General features: G+C 38.5%; 1 protein-coding gene across 4 annotated transcripts in view; it reads left to right on the forward strand.

Annotated features, from left to right (window-relative positions):
* The window catches only part of LOC137070479 (disks large homolog 4), a 255,651-nt gene that overhangs the window by 183,463 nt on the left and 51,337 nt on the right, over positions 1–20,851 (forward strand). For all 4 annotated transcript variants that reach the window (XM_067437665.1, XM_067437664.1, XM_067437662.1 and 1 more), the window contains 3 exons: positions 17,903–17,956; positions 18,411–18,461; positions 19,631–19,755. In XM_067437665.1, the coding sequence (XP_067293766.1) occupies positions 17,903–17,956; positions 18,411–18,461; positions 19,631–19,755 (230 nt within the window). The remainder of the gene's footprint in view (positions 1–17,902; positions 17,957–18,410; positions 18,462–19,630; positions 19,756–20,851) is intronic.

A 20,851-nucleotide genomic window follows, 5' to 3' on the forward strand; every position in this document is an offset into this window, starting at 1 on the left:
CACTGTAGTGTGTGAGCTTGTGTCTTTATATCTGTAATGGGCGAGTACCACTGTAGTGTGTGAGCTTGTGTCTTTATATCTGTAATGGACGAGTACCACTGTAGTGTGTGAGCTTGTGTCTTTATATCTGTAATGGGCGAGTACCACTGTAGTGTGTGAGCTTGTGTCTTTATATCTGTATGTAATGGGTGAGTACCACTGTAGTGTGTGAGCTTGTGTCTTTATATCTGTAATGGACGAGTACCACTGTAGTGTGTGAGCTTGTGTCTTTATATCTGTAATGGGCGAGTACCACTGTAGTGTGTGAGCTTGTGTCTTTATATCTGTATGTAATGGGTGAGTACCACTGTAGTGTGTGAGCTTGTGTCTTTATATCTGTAATGGGCGAGTACCACAGTAGTGTGTGAGCTTGTGTCTTTATATCTGTATGTAATGGGTGAGTACCACTGTAGTGTGTGAGCTTGTGTCTTTATATCTGTAATGGGCGAGTACCACTGTAGTGTGTGAGCTTGTGTCTTTATATCTGTAATGGGCGAGTACCACTGTAGTGTGTGAGCTTGTGTCTTTATATCTGTAATGGGCGAGTACCACTGTAGTGTGTGAGCTTGTGTCTTTATATCTGTAATGGGCGAGTTGTTTCGGATATCTAACAAGGTGAATCAAAGCCTAGCGGTGAAATTATATATACACTGACAGGATGATTGAACGACATTACAGCATGTGAACAGAACAAATGGGATTTTCTTTAGGCCTGGACTTTCCGGGTTGGCCATAATGGATAGAGTGTGTTTGTTAGAGTGGTCATAATGTGATTGTGTGTTGACTACAGTTCTACATTCGCTGTACTATTTGGATTACAGCTTGCCAAAAACACTGCCATTTCCATCGTTTTATATCCATCCATCTATTCATTGATCCACATCCATCCATCCTCACATCCCTCCAATCATCCACATCCATCTATCCATCCACATTGATCCATCCATTAGTCCATCCATCCATTTATTAATTCACATTGACCCATCACCCATCCATCTATCCATCTATTCACATCGATCAATTATCCAACTACATCTATCATCCATTCATCCATCCACATCTATTCATCACCTATACATCTATCCATCCATCCCTCTACATCGATCAATCAAACATACATCCATCTACGTCTATCTTTCATCCATCTATCCATCCATCCATCCATCCATCCACATTGATCCATCCATCTACATCCATCCATCCATTCATTCATCATCCACATCGATCAATCGAACATACATCCATCTACTTCTATCTTTCATCCATCTATCCATCCATCCATCCATCCACATTGATCCATCCATCTACATCCATCCATCCATTCATTCATCATCCACATCGATCAATCGAACATACATCCATCAACATCTATCATCCATCCATCAATCCATTCATCCATCCACATCGAACCATTCATTCATCTATCCATCCATCTATTGATCGTTCAATCATCCATTCTTCCAACCATCCATCAATCTCTGTCCAACCATCCATCTATTCATCTATCTACACCCTTTTATCATCCATTCATCCACAACCATTCACCTATCTATTCATCCATTCATCTTCCATCCACATCTATCATCCATCCACATACATCCATCAAATCATCCACAACCATCCACCCATATCATCCATCCGTCAATCCATCATCCACATGTATCATCCATCCATCCATCCATCCATCCATCCATCCATCCATCCATCCATCCATCCAAGCAACTGCTTTTCCACTGTCGGCAGGCGGGAGGAACGTTTTTGTGTTTAAATATATATATATATATATATATATATATATATATATATATATATATATATATATATATATATATATATATATATATATATATATATATATATATATATATATATATTTCTAGAGCTTGAAATCACAAATGTAAAATTCCTTGTTATTTCCAAATAATAAATGACTATAGGAACCATGTTCTAGTCTCACGGTGCCCCATCTGTCTATTTTTCTTAGTAAAATTCCTTGGAGCTCTTGTGACATGAAGGCTTCAGTAATGCCTGTGTTAAATGCTGCAGATGAGCCATTACGTAGTCCACTGACATCAGCGTGCTGTGTGATGCAGGAGGCGTGTGTGGCTGAGCTAAACTGCCAAACGCCTGTACGCAACCAAATTGAGTGTAGGAGTTCCTTGTTACCATGAAAACGTTTTCATCAACAGACAGGGAGAAACACAGAAAGGATCATTTTTTCCTCTTGTGATTTACGAAAATACTGCCTGCAGTAACAGGAAGTTGTATATTGATGATGATGATGATGATGATGATAATTATGACCTGGTAGTATAACAACAAATAGAAATCAATGTTTTAATTAATGGCTACAAAGCAGAGAGTAATTCACGGTGGAGCAGCAGCAGCACGTCATCTCAGTGTTGTCAAGGTTGCACGACAAACTAACAAGTGAATACAGCACTTATCTTGAATTATTCTCATTAACTACAGCACTATCAGCTTCCTGCTTCTCAAATAGGTGCTGCTCTGTGAGTGACAGGAAGACAGATCGGTTAAACAAAGAATCTGACCGCAGCCCATGGTCATCATTTTTTTTTGCAGATTTCAGTGCCCATGAACTGCCGCAGAGACTGTGATGTGTGACTTCACAACAGTGAGATCTGTCAGAAAATAGGGATATTTTATAAAAAGTAATTTACAGCACCCGTACTGTAGTCTGCAAAATGTAATTTTGAAATTAATTAGAATGATTTAATTATATCATAGTTTGAGCTTTAAAGGAGTAGTTCTCTTTAGAATGAAAATCAGCCCATGATTTTAAGTCATCCTAGGTGTGACTTTCTTCTTTCTGATGAACACAATCAAAATCAGTGACAGGGTCCACTGAGTTTGAAGCTCAAAAAAGTTACTCCCATCCATTATAAACGTACTCCATAAGGCTATGTTACATATAAGGTTTAGGAGTGTGTTCATGATCATTTCTGACCATTCTTCTAGAAGCGCATTTTTGAGGTCAGGCACTGATGTTGGACCAGAAGGCCTGAAGCTCTCAGTCTCTGCTCTAATTCATCCCAAAGGTGATCTGTCGGGTTGAGGTCAGGACTCTGTGCAGGCCAGTCAAGTCCATCCACACCAAGGGCCAACGCATTGAGCACTGGTGCGCAGTCATGTTGAAACAGGAAGGGGCCATCCCCAAACAGTTCCCAGAAAGTTGGGAGCATGAAACTGTCCAAAATGTCTTGGTATGCTGAAGGATAAGTCCCTTTTTTAGAACTAAGGGGCCAAGCCCAACTCTTGAAAAACAACCCCACGCCATAATCCACCTCCACCAAACTTTACACTCGGCACAATGCAGTCAGGCAAGTCCTGTTCTCCTGGCAACCACCAAACCCAGATTCGTCCATGGAATTGCCAGACAGAGAAGTGTGATTGGTCACTCCAGAGAACACGTCTCACTGCTCTAGAGTCCAGTGGCGGCTGCTTTACTCCACTGCATCCAACGCTTTGCATTGCACTCGGTGATGTAAGGGTTAGGGTGATTTCTGTGCACTATGACCTTCAGCATGCGCTGACCCCGCTAAGCAATTTTACGTGGCTTACCACTTAGTGGTTGAGTTGCTGTTGTTCCCAATTGCTTCCACTTTTTTATAATCCAACTAACAGTTGAGCATGGAATATTTAGCAGTGAGGAAATTTCACAAATGGACTTATTGCGCAGGTGGCACTCCTTATTGCACTCCTGAGAGCGACCCATTCTTTTACACGTTTGTAAAAGTGTCTGCATGCCTAGTGCTTGATTTTATATACCTGCGGCCATAGAAGTGATTGGAACACTTGAATTCAATGATTTGGAGGGGTGTCCCAATACTTTTGGCAATATAGTGTATATTATATATATATATATGTAACATGAGCCGGCTGGAATGAAGAAAGTGATCAGCATGACTGATATTCAAAATGATAAGCTAGCACTGCTTTATTTACAGTTTGTAAATCTGCAGTCCTAGTTTTGGTTATTCACAAAGTAGTATGGGCTCTTGTACTTTATTGCTTAACTTTTCAACAGCTTTGAACACGGTTTTTCTGATTTTAAAGCAAGAACTGTTGATTTTATAAAGGGCATTTTAAATACGAGTGTGGTAAAGCCAGATTGTTTCAGTACCACGGTTCTGACCTGCAGCCAGACTCTCCCTAAAGGCAAAGCACAGTCGAGATTATAACAGTTAAATGGCAGGCCGGTGTGAAACCAAGGGCTGCTAAGACCTTTACTAGATGCTTCCACCACAGAAATCAGTCATGCAGAACAAAGTAAGATTATGCAACCGTTCCCATTTAAAAAGCTTGTGTAAAGCGTAGTGTTCTGTATTTGTGCATTAAACATGAAAGTATGGCTTGAAGTTGTGTATGTAAATTGTTTGCTATGAACTTTTCATAGCTTGCATCTGTGTTTTAATAAAGTGATCTTTTATCATTCTGGTTTGGGTGGCTGTCAGTGAAAGCAGATTCCATTATTATAACTGTCTATAGAGAGAACAGGAAATGATGAGAGACTTGCAGGTCAAACGCACATAAATTGCACATGTTCTTGCATCTCATGTTTGGCACCACAAGCTCTGTCTCAGTACTTACAATACAGTATAACAATTTGTGTGTGTGTGTGTGTGTGTGTGTGTGTGTGTGTGTGTGTGTGTGTGTGTGTGTGTGTGTGTGTGTGTGTGTGTGTGTGTGTGTGTGTGTGTGTGTGTGTGTGTGTGTGTGTGTTTCAAGATGCATGAAAGCTGTGATTCAAAACCAGGGTTATTCCACCAAATATTGATTTCTGAACTCTTCCTAAGTTAAAACATTAGTATTGTTGTTTAAAAATGAATATGAACATATTTTATGTCCATTATTGGAGGTCTGACAACACTAAATTTTGTTGCTTTCGTCAAATAAATGTTCTAAATTACAATATTTTTATTAGGAATTTGGGAAAAATGTTGTCAGTGGTTTATTGAATAAAACAAAACATTTTTTTTTTTTACCAGAGAAATACCAGAGAAACTGGTCTCTTAATTTTTTCCAGAGCTGTATATGACCACTTGAGAAATACATATATACATCCATCTCATGATTTGTCTTTATAGGGTTTGGTCACATTCGCACGAGATAAGCAAAGCCTGTGATTTTATTTGAATTTACTGACTTATCTCCCGGATATGATGTCAAGACTTGTAAAGTTTTTTCGTTATAGATATAGCTGTATGAAATCATAAACAGTCATATGTATCGATATTGATATGATTTGATTGTTTTATAGTAATAAAAAATATTTAATTCAGTTAGAGAACAGACGCTACAGTTAAAAACTGAACTGAGCACAGCGGCAGGAGTCAGAGTTCATTTATCACGAGTGAGAACCTGACATAACCTGACAAGCCAGACCCACATCATGGTCTGGAAACTCACCATTGACAGCTCAATCCGAGGGGCGGATAAACGGTTGTCTTTCAAACTCTCTCTGCACGCGATAGGATAGCACTACAACCAACCAGAGCAACGAAGGTGAAGCAGAGCTTGCTGACAGATTAAACATTCGCTGTATCCGGTCGGCAAAACTCAGAACACATCTTCCCTTTGTAAGAATGACTTCAGTGCCGTTCTTTGTTCTTTTCTCAGAGAAAAGCTTAACTCCAAGTCTTCCAGAGTCGCGGTCAAAGCTGATTTGAAAGACCGCCGTTCGCCAGTTTCTGTGTTTACTAGAAGCACGCAAGCGCAACTGCTATCATTATGTAAAGCCCCGCCCGTCGACTCTATACACGATTTGATTGGCCCAACCAGAGTTTGGTTTTTACTGTTCAGAATATATCGAGAGTTGCTAGACGATACTCGTGGCAGATTAGATTTGCTGCCGCTAGAGTGCGTCTAGATTTCTAGGCTAAAGCTGACAATATATGGCGGAAGATTCAGTTTCAAAGCTACATGTAAAAGCGCCCATTTAAGCGAGCTTGTCATTGTACTGTTCTGTTGTTATGTTTTTCATTAAAGGGGGGGTGAAACACTCAGTTTCAGTCAATCTCATGTCAATCTTGAGTACCTATAGAGTAGTATTGCATCCTTCATATCTCCGAAAAGTCTTTAGTTTTATCATATTTATAAAATAAATATAGGCTGTACCGAGTCTTTCCGGAAAAAACCGAGCGCCTGGAGGCGTATCGTGTGGGCGGAGCTAAAGAATGACAAGCGCGCAAAGCGGTGACGTCCTCAAGCGTGGAGAAACCCATCTATCTCAGCTAATACAGATAATGATCCACAATCAAATCTGAGGGAGAAATAAATTGAACAGGAGAAACGGCAACAGCAGGACGTCCGTCTCTGTGGTATGTAAGTTACTGTATTTAATGGCCTCTCCACATTTCTGTGTGTTTACTCGCAGAGTATGAGGACATGATTCGGTTTATGGACTATTGTATGCGACTAGACCTTAGAAGTAGCAAGCAAAACGGTTTTGCACGTCAGAATACTGTAACGTTATACAGAGAACAACAATGGAGTAACCGTTAGCGCATTTGAATGACGAAGCACGCGATCGTGTCGTTTACTGATGTTTACTCATGCGACGGTAGCCAATAGCAGAGACATTTGAAGCAGTTTAAGTTAACTCACCGTCGAAGCTTTGTCGCTGGGGCCGCTCCGTCAGAAACACACTTCTTTGGTATGATTTGGTAAAGTCCTGTGACAGCAGTGGCGTGTAAATCCATTTTGAGACGCAACTGAAACGATGTTGTCAAGCTTCCCATCATTTCTGCGTTCAAATCGGTTCAAATGCAGCGCTGGCTTCCCGGAATGCTGTGCTGAAGCTCGACGTCACCCATAGGAATAAAGTGGAGCGCGGCGCCGTTCACGGACGACTGGATCTGCAGCTGAGAGACTGTTTACAGCGTGCTCTAGTCACGCGCGCGCGCACCCTACTGGGAGAAGAGCCCGTACGGCCCATACAAGGACCTTCCGCTCTTATTAACGTCAAATAGACCCATACTCGAAAAAAACTCGCCGAAACTTGTGAGAAACCGGAAGGAGTATTTTTAACACAGAAATACTCCATCAAACGTCCAACATTAGTTTTTGAAACTTTGTCTATGTTTAGGATGGGAATCCAAGTCTTTAACAGTGTAAAAAGCTCAGTATGCATGAAACAGCATTTCACCCCCCCCTTTAAGAATAGTATTGATATTAATATTAAACACACCATTTAATCAGTTTGCTCCCAAATTGGTATTTATTCTAAAGTCAAAGTAATCCGTACAGCTGCACGTGAATTCATAACGGTGCGCATTATGAATGCAGCCTCCTTTCTTCGTGAAGGATAAAGATAGAAATGCACACAGGAAATAAAAACCTTGCAAACATTATATACGATCCGCCTCATCCTGGCCAAATCACAGAGATGCCGATTCGCACGGGACTACTGTTATCACAGGACCTCAGTGTTCGGCGAAATATGGTAGGTCATTTGCGGGGGAATTTTTACTTTACAAATTACAGACATGGCCGATTCGCATGATTAAGATCACAGACATTCTCTGCAATTATTACAAATCACCAGAGGTCCCCAGATAATACTAATCCTGTGTCAATAGGGCTTATGATTACGAAAATCATGTGTGTAGCATGTTTGGTGTCTATGAAGTTGTAATTTAAAGATCTGAATGATTGTGTATATGATATGTTGATACCTGTGCAACATATAGTATTACAAGAATCTTTCGTAGTTCCTTCATCAGCGAACGATCTGCTTCAGACAAAGGATCGTAAAGCTTTCCCTCCAAAAGCCCTGAATACGATTGGCCCACTGACCTACAAGACAGGATTTCTCCCAAAAGCTTAAAGAGATGCAAAGATCTTCTCTCTCCTCCCTCGAAAATCGCATCTAGCTGACCATCATTCCAGAATAGTGAGCAAGCTGACTATCTAGATAGTGTGGGAAAAGTAGTTATACAATAGGACCATGTATGGCTGAAAACTATTGCCATTTTAGTCTTTAGGCAGCCTTTATTGTCTACATTATGCTTTTATTGTGAATGTGATTATAAACAATATGCTTTCGTGTTGTGCTGCTATGTTTGCCAGTGATTCTATGATTTTCTGGGACCGGGAAATGACTGAAATGGTTATAGTGTTAACCCTCTATGGTACGGTGTTGCCTCCAGGCAACATAGTCTATTTTAGATTATTCTTAATCAAATGAAACTCCAATGTATTGTTCAAACCTATCCCTGGGAAGAAGAACTCAAATACTAACCAATGAAAGTGTAAAAAAATGGGTCACATGACCCACAGGGGTCCATTTTGTGTCCTGTTTCAGTCATGTGCACAGGTCACATGACTCCATATTTTCTCCAATGAAAATGGCATTTTTCACTAATTTCCTGTCCAGATAATCACCCACAAAAATATGAGTCACCTTCACTGGTTAGTAAAGAAGTATTTTCAAGAACTTTACATTCTATATCATCAAATGTTTTAAAGTAAATAACAAAAAACTGTGTGTTGCCTCAAGGCAACATTGTACCATAATGGAATCGTGTAAGGCCATAGCAGACACACTAGGTTGGATACAAATACAGCATATTTGTAAGGAAAAGAGTTAGAATTATCTAAATATATCTGCATTTTTGCGCAATATTGTAATGCATGTATAAAAATAGTAATACACATACTATAACTGCATTTATTATGATCTGCACATTTTCTATAGCACTCAACAAAGGTATAAAACACCACTGATGAGGATGAGGATTAGGTGTCGTGATGAGGAAGATCAGGCTATAGTGACAATCCGGCAGGGAGAGAGTGAGGGTGAGATCAAAGATGGAAATGAGGATGAAGATGGTTATGATATGATATAATAACTTGATGTAATAACTTGATGTGATGGCTTGATGTAATGGTTTGGTAATACATGTTCCACGATGGTACAATGTTGCCTGAGAGCAACACCTGAATTTGAAATGTTGCTTTTTATTAAATATGAAATTTGTAATACATTATAAACTGGATAAATGTGTTTGTTCAGGTCTCTGGTTAAAGAAATTGATTTTTTCAATAAATTTATTCATTTTTTTCTACATGAAAACTTAAAAAGTTTAAATTTGTCCGTTGTGGTACAATGTTGCCTTGAGGCAACAAACTTTTAAAAAATAAATAAAAATAAAAATTATGAATTTTTTTATTGCTATTGTTAAAGTGTCCTATTTTAAGCAGGAAAAACACCACAAATAATTTTTTTCTCATTTAAATCATATTGCGTACCTTAAAATAACATTTTCCAAAGACGCACAAAAGTATGAACCTGGCGTATTCTTTCCGACAATAAAGCACCTGAACACAACAAGCTCAAAATCACGACTTCTGAAGTGGGAAGTAGGAAACTTCCGATAGCACGTGAAGGCAGCATTAAATACACAAAACAATGAGTAGATAGACTGCAGGTGTGTACAATGAAGGTAACCATAACAACGGATTAGACAACGAGCTCTATTACCTCCAACAGATAGTTGTGGTAAACAGGATTACAACTGTTTAGTGCTTTTTAAACGTTTAGAACAGTATATCAGAAATAATGACTTTTTTTAACCTAAAACCACATGAATACATTGCATTAAACCAAATACACATAATAATGTTCTTTTTAGAGCCATCATATGAGCCTGTTAAGGGGTCAGTGAGCAGCAGACAGCTGTGCTATGTTCTCACCTTCCCACAAACAGACGCTTTCATCTCCACACCACAAAATCTGACTCATCTCATTATAAGAAACATCTGCTCATTTATCCACACTCTACATCTTTATTTTCTTTCCCTCTCTCTTTACTTATAGACAGCTTGTTAAGTCCGCAATTTATCTCTGTCACAAAAAAAAAGAAGAAAGACCATGGGATATTTCTAGAAATAAGTGAACCAACTGAGGAGACATGATGTAATGCAAGTCTATAAATGTCAGCAGTGATTGCTTAAAATAGAGCAAAAAGAACCAAGATCGTCTGTGTGTGTGTGTGTGTGTGTGTGTGTGTGTGTGTGTGTGTGCCTTTAAACTGCCTTTAATAGGTAAAACAAGCATGTTTTATTCACTTTAGTGTCCACTGAGTGATGCTGAAAGGTTAATGCTATATTGCGTTTGAAAATAATGCACCACTCTAAATCTAACCATAATGTAAAGAAAAGCAAACTACACATTTGCTGAAGCAACCATGTCATTTATCCTGCTTCTACTCAGCTTTTTTCTCATAACCTGTATTTCACGGGACTTACACCTGAGTGCTGTACCAGGTGAGCTATTGAATTTATCAGTATATGGTCCACTTTACACATTCTACTAAATATAAGTAAAAAAGAGCACTCATTAGAGTATGACTGTCTGCTTTAAGGGTGCGTTTACCCAAAAATGAAAATTAGCTGATGATTTACTCACCCTCAAGTCATCCTAGGTGTATCATTTGAAAATACTAATATTGTCAGTTTGTAAAAGCTTGAATTGAGAGCCGGGTAATAAAACTTAGTGGAGGAACAGACAGAAAAAGAGAAATGAAATGAGGAGAAAAGTAATGGTGTGAGAGTAGGAGGAGGATTTCATGCTTTGGCTACAGAGCATCTTCACATGCTAATCAACAGACGACTGCAGCACAATTCAGCAGAAACCGGCGAAAGAATGAAGGAGAGCTGAGAGGAAGATGAAGGAGAATACGGGAGAGAGAGAGAGAGAGAGAGAGAGAGAGAGAGAGAGAGAGAGAGAGAGAGAGAGAGAGAGAGAGCAGCATTACCACCCACACGCTGTAATTTAAATCCAGCTTCTCATTTCCCATCTTCCTCTCTAAATGGAATATTCAGAATATATTATTATTTTCAACAAAGTGTATATAAACAGCATATTTTCAATGACCAAAAACAGGATTTGGCTCATCCATTAGTATCAAGCACTTTATAATACATTTGCAAAAATAAGTGCACTTTAGCATAGTATACAGTACTTTTATACTTACTAGTGCCCTAAATACTTATTAATTTATTTTAAAAGAACATAAGTGTGAACTAAATGTAATGTTTTCAGACACTTTAATGCATGTTAATTACAATTAGATAAAGTGTATTGTAGTTTAAATTTTTATCAAATACAATTAGTTTACAGTGCTTTTTGACCAACTTAAATATACATGATGTTTCTTTCAGAAAATGGTGTAATCCCATTTTTTAAAATAAATGTCATATCACTGCCCTCGATAAAAATTATTTAAAAAAATGTATGCATTTATTTTGTGATTTATTTTGGATTTATTTACCTCTAAAAATACCATATTTTTCATATATATAACTCATATATTATACCGTAGTGTTGGCCACATTTGAGAGTGTTGTTTAGGCTCACCCCTTCATTTATGTGTATGTATGATCTGCATTGTGTTGGATTTATTGTGCCGCATATAGTATTTCCAATTCCTTCCCTATGAGTGCCCTCTTTTGTCCATGAAGGAACAATTAAGGAGCCAAGTCTTGTACTGCTCATATTAAGTAAACTATAAAAAGGAAATCATTTGCCTGCATTTGTCCTGAAGGACCATTTAGTTCAAGTTCAGTTTATTTCTAAAGCTAGTTTTAAAAAACGGCCACAGGCCGACCAAAGTGCTGTACAACATTGAAAATAAGAGAACACATAAATTAAACAACAAATAGATTAATAACAAGAACCAGAAAAAAACAGATATTAAAAGCCAAGGGAACAAAATAGTTTTAAGACAGGATTTGAACTCTGATAAAGTGGAAGCCATTTTAATATGATTAGGAAGATTGTTCCAAAGACTGATTAGAGTAGATTTGTCAAGTAAGAAGGTGCTAGATTGTTTAAAGATATATAGACAAGTAGTACGATTTTATACTCTATAATGAGTAGGCGGCCAATGAAGGGATCTCAGAAGGAGCGTGATGTGATCGATTATTTTTTTTAACGTCAGTTCAGAAATGTAGCTGCTGCACTTTGAACTACTTGTAGACAAAACATTTGGGTCTTTGAAATATCGAAATTGAGGGAGTTAGCAATAGTCCAGCCGAGTCGTAATGAAGGCATGGACAGCAGCCTCTATTTAGGGTTAAAATAACCTCACGTTCTTTACATGTGCCTTAATATGTTAGTCAACACATCGAAACAAGTGTGCTTCTTTAAAGCATGATACAAATGATTAAAACTTTATGATTTAAAATGTACTTTAACGTAAAACATTTAATTTGTCATTATTTCAAAGTGCACGTTTTAAAAAATGGAAGTGTGTTAAGATACATAGTCATGAAAGTGGGCTCTCTTTAAGTGCACTAAAGTGGCCTTGGATTTCATTAATATTATATTGTCTGCAAGTACAATTTAAAAAAAAAATACTTTCAGGAATTGCTCCAAGTATGTTACAAGTGCACATTCCGAACTCTGCGTGTGTGTGTGTGTGCGACCTGGTAATCCCTACGTTATGGGGACAAAATGTCCCCACAAAGATGGCAATATCCAAAATCCTTGTCCTTGTGGGGACATTTTTAGGTCCCCATGAGGAAAACATCTTATAAATCACACAGAAGGAGTTTTTTTTTTTGAGAAAGTAAAAATGCAGAATGTTTCCTGTGATGGGTAGGTTTAGGGGCAGGGGCAGTGTAAGGGCATAGGATGTACAGTTTGTCCAGTATGAAATCCATTACGCCTATGGAAAGTCCCCTTAAAACATAGAAACACGACGTGTGTGTGTGTGTGTGTGTGTGTGTGTGTGTGTGTGTGTGTGTGTGTGTGTGTGTGTGTGTGTGTGTGTGTGTGTGTGTGTGTGTGTGTGTGTGTGTGTGTGTGTGTGTGTGTGTAATGGCCTCATAATGGTTAAATTGCAGTGGCCAATCCTGGACCCCCTGGTTTTGTATGAAGGGGCATTAAACTCATAGTTGAATCTGTGAAGCATGTCTACTGGGAGGTTTAAAAGCAAAGACATGGGGATTGTATTTTATGGAAGTGCTTACATGAATTTTTGATTATCTGAGGACTGCTTTTCCAGGTGGATGAATGTCTGGTGATGTGCTACCAACATAATTCCTGTGGGTGGTGTTTGCACCATGCCAGATAGTAAGTCGTGTGTGGATATTAGCGGATGTTAGTGAGTTCACTTTCTAAGCATTTGTCTAAATTCTAGTAAAGCAGTCTTTTGAAACGTGATCATTTTAAATCTTGATTCCATTTACCTGACTCCTGTCCTGGTGTTTTTACTGAAATCATGATTCCCATTCATTTAAACACTGAGGAAAAAATGTGAAGGACTGATTAAAAACTAATTAAAAAGTGCTCTGGTTTCATTAATTATAGTAAATAATGTCAGCAGCTGCATTTGAATGAAACAAAAGAGAGCCCGTCCACAGTGTAACACACGAGACACGAAAGCGTCAAATACCCAGAGGAATGGTCATTAAACAGCATTACTATTGACGTTAGATATTATCCGAATTTCTCGACTGACCAATCAGAATCAAGCATTTCAGAGAGACGTTGTCATAATTTAAGTTAAAGGTACACTATGTATTTTTGCAGTAAAATATCCAAAAACCACTAGGCCAGTGTTTTGTTTCAGTGGAGTACTTACAATATCCCAAATGTTTCCAACTATTTGTAAATTGTGAGAAAATTGCTATGTTAACTAAAGACCGGGACGTTTCAGCATAGCGTTTGAGTGAGTCGCATTTCAATCGCGTCATATCTGCGCTACCCTCGGTTTTATTCTGCAGAAGCACTTTTCTCTTAGCAGTGTGAACATGTCACAGCAGCCGCTGTGCGAACACACAGAGGAACGTCATAACATCATTTTAAACACACTTAAATGTGTCTAATATGATAAACAGAGCTGCGTTTCCTGGCAAAAGCGGAAGTGCGCGCACGCGGCGACTGTGTCGAATAGTCGAAGATTGATCAACATGCGGAGCCGGATTCGACATCTCGAATCTCACGGTCGAATCTCCGTGGGTGTTATGAAACGAGGATCATAGCCTACCATTTTGGCAATATGGGGGTGCTCAATAATTTAAAGACGTGGCGCGGCAATTCTTTAAAATTCGAACACATTGTTTTCAATTAGTGTACACACACCGGCGGTAGCATTCGGTGCCTGTCCGTGGCGACAATCCTGCCGCGCCACAGAGTGCCATTATAAGGATTTATATTACATTTATATTATATTTCCCTCAAATAGTCAATGTACATGATGATTTAACCCTGTGCTACAAGATACACTCATTGTGCAGCTCTTCTGTCGATTTACAATTGAGCTTGCGCGTATATAATGTGCGTGTCCGGTGAGATACGCGAGACGGCGCTGAGCTTCAGTCCAGTGTGCGACCCCCTTTAGGCACAATCGGCTTAAGAACGTGCATATTAACGCACTCAAACTTATTTTATTTTAGGTTTATTTTTCAAAATGTTCTTTTATATATTTGTGTGATGTTCTGTATTTCGATCGCAGCTTTAACATGTTATGAGAAAACGTTTTACGAATGTTTATCCACCACATTACCTTTTATTTAAACCTAAATAAGAAAGCCATTGTCAGTTCGTCTGTCAGTTGGCACACAGTTTTGGTCACTTTATTAAAATTGTTTGCTGTGTGCAGTGTGTAAAGGAAAATAAAAATAGTTTTACCCTCCTGCTGACTAGTGTCATGCCCCTCCCAACCCATTCACACACACACACAGATGATTCGACTATCAGTCGACCATAGAAAGATTCGACAATTCTGATTCGAATGTGTTAATCCTTAGTCGGGGACACTCCTAATCCCATTCTTAAAGGTCGGGTAAGTGCTTTCTGGTAACTGTTGTTATGACAAACAAGCCCATACCTCCAAAAGGGTCTCGGCCCTATTTTGATCGCTCCGCCCCACACATACCAGGCAAAGATTATGGCAGAATCTGTGTGTTACTAATCCAGGTCGAATATTCAATAAAAAAGTGAATATCCATCACAAAAACACAATCCGTTCTCATGAACAACACGATAGTACACAAGCCGACAGTCCAACTAACAAACATATTACAATTATTATGACCAGATTAGAGTTATAGCGATCACAAAAACACAAACCGTTCTCATGAACAACTCAATGCACGAGCATGACAGACCAAACTAATGACATATTAAAATTATGACCACAAACCGTTCTCATGACAACTCGATAGTAGCCTACACGAGCGCGACAGTCCATGCAGCTAACAACATATTACAATTATAAGGGTTAGATCATGAAAAGAGGAAACAAACATCTATTAGGAGTATAGTATCTTACTTGTCGGGCACATTTTGCGAGCTGAAGCTTGAAACAGACAGTGAGGAGATTTAGATGCTCCATACGGTGTGGAAATGAACAGGTCTTTATCATCGCTGAACTGCGCCACAATACTTTTGCAAATGGACAAACAAGCAAACACTACACACGCATATTCAAGCAAAAGCCAGCATATATTAGTTCTCGGCTAATGTTCGTTATTATGTGTGTCTTGTGTTTTGAATAATAATGACATGAGCGCTCTCTTCTCACCATCAATAGTAGACACGCCCCTTAACTGCTGATTGGCTTGTTATTGGACTCGGCCCAAGTTCGTTTTGTAAAACGGTTTTGAAATAACACTTACCCCACCTTTAATCCGTAGGGTTTAATATGGAGTTTGCCCACCATTTGCAGCTATAACAGCTTCAACTCTTCTGGGAAGGCTTTCCACAAGGTTTAGGAGTGTGTTCATGATCATTTATGACCAAAGGTGATCTATCGGGTTGAGGTCAGGACTCTGTGCAGGCCAGTCAAGTTCCTCCACACCAAACATTTGGCACAATGCAGTCAGGCAAGTCCCGTTCTCCTGGCAACCGGCAAACCCAGACTCGTCCATCAGATTGCCAGTCAGAGACACGTCTTCACTTCTCTAGAGTCCAGTGGCGGCTGCTTTACTCTACTACATCCCACGCTTTGCATTGCACTTGGTGATGTAAGGCTTGGATAATCTGCTCGGTCATTGGAAACCCATTCTACACACTGTTCTTGAGCTAATCTGAAGGCTACATAAAGTTTGGAGGTCTGTAGCTATTGACTCTGCAGAAAGTTGGTGACCTCTGTGCACTGTGACCCTCAGCATACGCTGACCCGGCTCTGTGATTTTATGTGGCTTACCACTTAGTGGTTGAGTTGCTGTTGTTCCCAATTGCTTCCACTTTGTTATAATCCCACTAACAGTTGAGCGTGGAATATTTAGTAGTGAGGAAATTTCACAAATGGACTTATTGCACAGGTGGCAACCTATCACGGTCCCACGCTTGAGTTCACTGAGCTCTTGAGAGCGACCCATTCTTTCACAAATGATTATAGAAGCAGTCTACACACACACACACACACACACACACACACACACACACACACACACACACACACACACACACACACACACACATTCAAACATTCATCTCTCTCAGATCCATCTCTCCTTCTCTTCACTGGCAGTCTGACCCGGGGGGCAGTGAGCTCTTGAATGCGTTTCTGTTAGCGTGTGTAGTTGAGTGTGTGTTAATGTGATCATGTGGGCGGCTGCTGCACCCTGTAATAAAAGGCAGTCGTTTGGAACAGAGCTGGAAGGCACTGTGTGTGTGTGTGTGTGTGTGTCTGTGTGTGTGTGTAATAACATTTATTGGAAAGCAATAGAGGTGCTAGCTGATGTTACAGCTGTAAATTGCTTGTAGTGTGTGAGAGTTGTAATAGACGGTAGTGCACCTTGTAGTACAGCTTATCATCAGTAAATGTATGTGCTGTTTGCTGTTACAATGTTTCAGTGGAAAGACTCAAACAAATCATGGCCGTTTGGAATGGAATACTGGTGTACTGCAATGTGTGTGTGTGTGTGTGTGTGTGTGTGTGTGTGTGTGTGTGTGTGTATGTATGCGTGTGTGTGTGTGTGTATGCGTGTGTGTGTGTGTGTGTGTGCGTGTTTGGGCATGTTTTTGTGACATATGCGGACACAAATGTGCATAATGACATTGGTATGACATATGTATTACATGGAGAGGGTGAAATATGAGGACATTTAATTTTCAAAATGCTTTTTTGGAAAGTAAAAATGCAGAATGTTTCCTGTGATGGGCAGGTTTAGGGGCAGGGGCAGTGTAAGGGGATAGAAAATACGGTTTGTACAGTATAAAAAACATTACGCCTATGGAGAGTCCCCATATGTCACAAAAACAAACGTGTGTGTGTGCGTACTTGTGTGTGTGTGTGTGTGTGTCCAGGTGTGTATGTGTGTGTGTATGTGTGTGTGTGTGAATGTGCATGTGTGTCTAATCACATTTATTGGAAAGCAATACAGGTGTGTGTGTGTATATACATTTTAAACAATATGCTACATTATTGTCACACATGTCTACTTAATTTAGGAAATAAAAATGTGCGAGTTTTGGCTCAGTAAAAGTTTTTCTTTTATTTGAAAGAAATTAAAAATTTATTCAGGATGCATTACATTGATGAATACATTTATAATGTTACATAATATTTATATTTCAAAGAATCCAGAAAAATTAATGTATCACAGTTTCCTCGAAAATATGAACTGTTTTCAACATTGATAACAATCATAAATGTTTCCAAAACACTACAAATCTTACTGACCCCAAACATTTGAACAGTTTGACCCCAGTCATATAATCAATACTGTACCATGTTATGACCCTAATACAGTGGTATAGATATTATGTCTAATAAACTAGAAGGTGCTAAACATCCCCCCCCTCTCTCTCTCTCTCTCTCTCTCTCTCTCTCTCTCTCTCTCTCTCTCTCTCTCTCTCTCTCTCTCTCTTTCTCTCCTCCAGGCCAACTCTCCACCAGTAGTGGTGAATACAGACACACTGGACGGCTCACCTTATGTAAGTATTATGCAGAGAATACATGTTTTAGTCTTTAGGTCTAGAAATAATAAGTGGTGCAGATATGAAAAAATGCCTCAAACCTAGAACACCCTAGCAACGGCCTTAATAACACCCTAGCAACCATTTACAACACCCGAACAACCACCATAATGCTCAATATAGAAACTGTAGAAATGTCCTGTAGCGGTACAAACTGTAGAGGTGTTGGTAGTTTCTTCCATAATTAGCTAAAGCAGCCTGAGAAATAGAGCATGATTTGAGCTAAAGAGAACAACATTTATGATACAATTGTTGTTTTATTGCTCTTTGGAAATGCGTTTACATTTTTTTTATCTAGACAGAGTTTTTAAAGTATTAAAGTAGCCTGGTGGCATATTTGCATTCCTGTTGCTGTATATGCGTCTTAATCTTGTGTTAAAGGGACGGGCATTGCACATCTGTTGTCTTGCAGGTAAACGGAGCAGAAGGGGAGATTGAATATGAAGAGATTACGTTGGAAAGGGTAATCATCTTACATTCAATAACAGTCCTGTATTACATTTGCCATGGTGTTTTTTGTATTTTTATATTATGATGTAATGTTTTGTAAGGTTTGCAAGTAAGATTTAAAATATCACTTGTGGAAAAGAAGTGCACTTCATTATATTGAATGTGGACTTGTAGTGTACGTCAAACCTTGAAAGTATAATTTTTGCACTTACAGATTAGAGATGATATAAGGCCACTTAAATGAAATGTTTCACTTTAAAGTTTCAATTTTAAATCATTGTTTTAATAATCTTTAGTCACACTTTAGAGAAGTGCACTTATTTTGATGTGTCGACTAACATCAGAGGCGGACAGTAGTGATGATTTTTCAAGTGTCTGTACTTTATCTGAGTTTTTCTTTGGAAAACTTTTACTTCACAACCTTTCAAAGCATAATATTGTCATTTTACTGCATTATGCCTCATATTGAATATCTTTTAATACTTAATTGGAAAAAAAAATCAGTATTTTCTTATTTTTACACAAGTAATGTTCAAAAAAAAGTACTACATTTTTTATCTAATTAAGTATTAAAGTAAAAAAAATAAAGTATATATATTTGAAAAATATACTTGGGTAGAAAGTAACAGCCTCTGACTAACATATTAAAGCACAATATAAAATACTTGATTATAATTTGAACTAGTGTGTTATTTGATATCACATTACAAATGCATGACATTCAGAAATGTCAACAGTTTTTTAACAGAAATGATATTAAATTATATTTTTGGGTTAAGACATGCTTGTCAGTACATTCAGCAGTACACATTAACTATAAAACAATAATAGTAATTATGAAATTACACATAAAGATGCCCTCTAAAGTTCAGCTAATTGCATTTATTATAAATTTTAAATTCTAATGTGTGTGTGTATATATATATATATATATATATATTTTTTTTTATTATTATTATTATTATTATTTCTTTTTTTTCTATATAGTATTCTAAAGTGTATTTCTTTTTCCACAAGCGATTATATCAAGTAAATAACATTTTTCAGTTTACATAAATTGCTAAAGCTAAATAAATGCATGTAAATATATCTTGGCACCCATAGCAGAGCTTCAGTGTATATAGGGACAGAACTGTCTCTTATTTTGTAGAATGACCCAGTCGTGTGTGTGTGTGTGTGTAGGGGAACTCTGGGCTAGGCTTCAGTATCGCCGGAGGGACTGATAACCCTCATGTAGGAGACGACCCCAGCATCTTCATCACCAAGATCATTCCAGGAGGGGCCGCTGCACAAGACGGGAGACTCAGGTAACACTCATAGTGTATGCCCTTTACATATACAGTGGCTGCAAAAAGGTTAAATATGGTTAAATCATTCACACATGTATGAATGGTATTGCAATACCTAACATGTATTACAGTTTTTCTCAATTGCTAAAGCACTAAAACCCATCGGCTGAACAAATTTCTCAGTTGCCTGAACTCATTTAGCTAATTGTGCAGTCTGTTTTCAATACCTTAAACTACTTCACATGGTAAAACTCAATTTGCAGATCTCACTTAGACTTTTCAGCAAATCTCTAAACACATTCTCATTGTAAAGACACGTTCTGCACTCTAATGCACGTCATCTATACGGGTAAACACAAGTGGCAACCAAGGTTATTTTCGTAAACGAAAACTGAAACTAAGACTAAAACTATTGGTCAAAAAACATTTTCGTAAACTGAAATAAAATTAAAAAATCTGAATAAATAAAAAACTAAAACTAAACGAAACTAATTACTCTTACTAAAAAACTAACTGAAATAAAATAATAATTAGCAAAAATAAATATTCGTTTTCGTTATTAAAAAGCTCTCTTTAATGTGGTGGAGAATCTGACTGTGGCGGTTGAGGGAGTGTCTGTATTATTGCGCTACGGCGCGTGAAGTGATCTGAGGAGGAGATTAACCGCTGTCCTGTGACGGACGCGTGCAGACAGGCAACACATCGCCAGTTCTAAACGGCGGTTCACAAAGAATCAATGCGCCCGTGGCAGTGAAAGGGGAAATAACACAAGGTAATGCGACGCACGTTGAACTTCTTTTAACTTAAGCTCACTGTTTTAGAATGCCGTTTCTTACGCGACGAGAGACGCAGGCACAAAAGTCAGCAACTAATAGCAAGTACTACTATGCGTTTGAGATTTCATGTTTGCATAATATTGACAGCCTCAAAGGTGTTATCATAATCATTTACTACTACTAATATTATTATCTGTGTGGAGACATTTCCCCACAAAGTAGGGAATACCAGGACACACACACACACACACACACACACACACACACACACACACACACACACACACACACACACACACACACACACACACACACACGTGTTTGTTTCACTATATAAG

Source organism: Pseudorasbora parva, chromosome 3 (assembly GCF_024679245.1).
Source record: "Pseudorasbora parva isolate DD20220531a chromosome 3, ASM2467924v1, whole genome shotgun sequence".
Classification (NCBI taxonomy): Eukaryota; Metazoa; Chordata; class Actinopteri; order Cypriniformes; family Gobionidae; genus Pseudorasbora; species Pseudorasbora parva.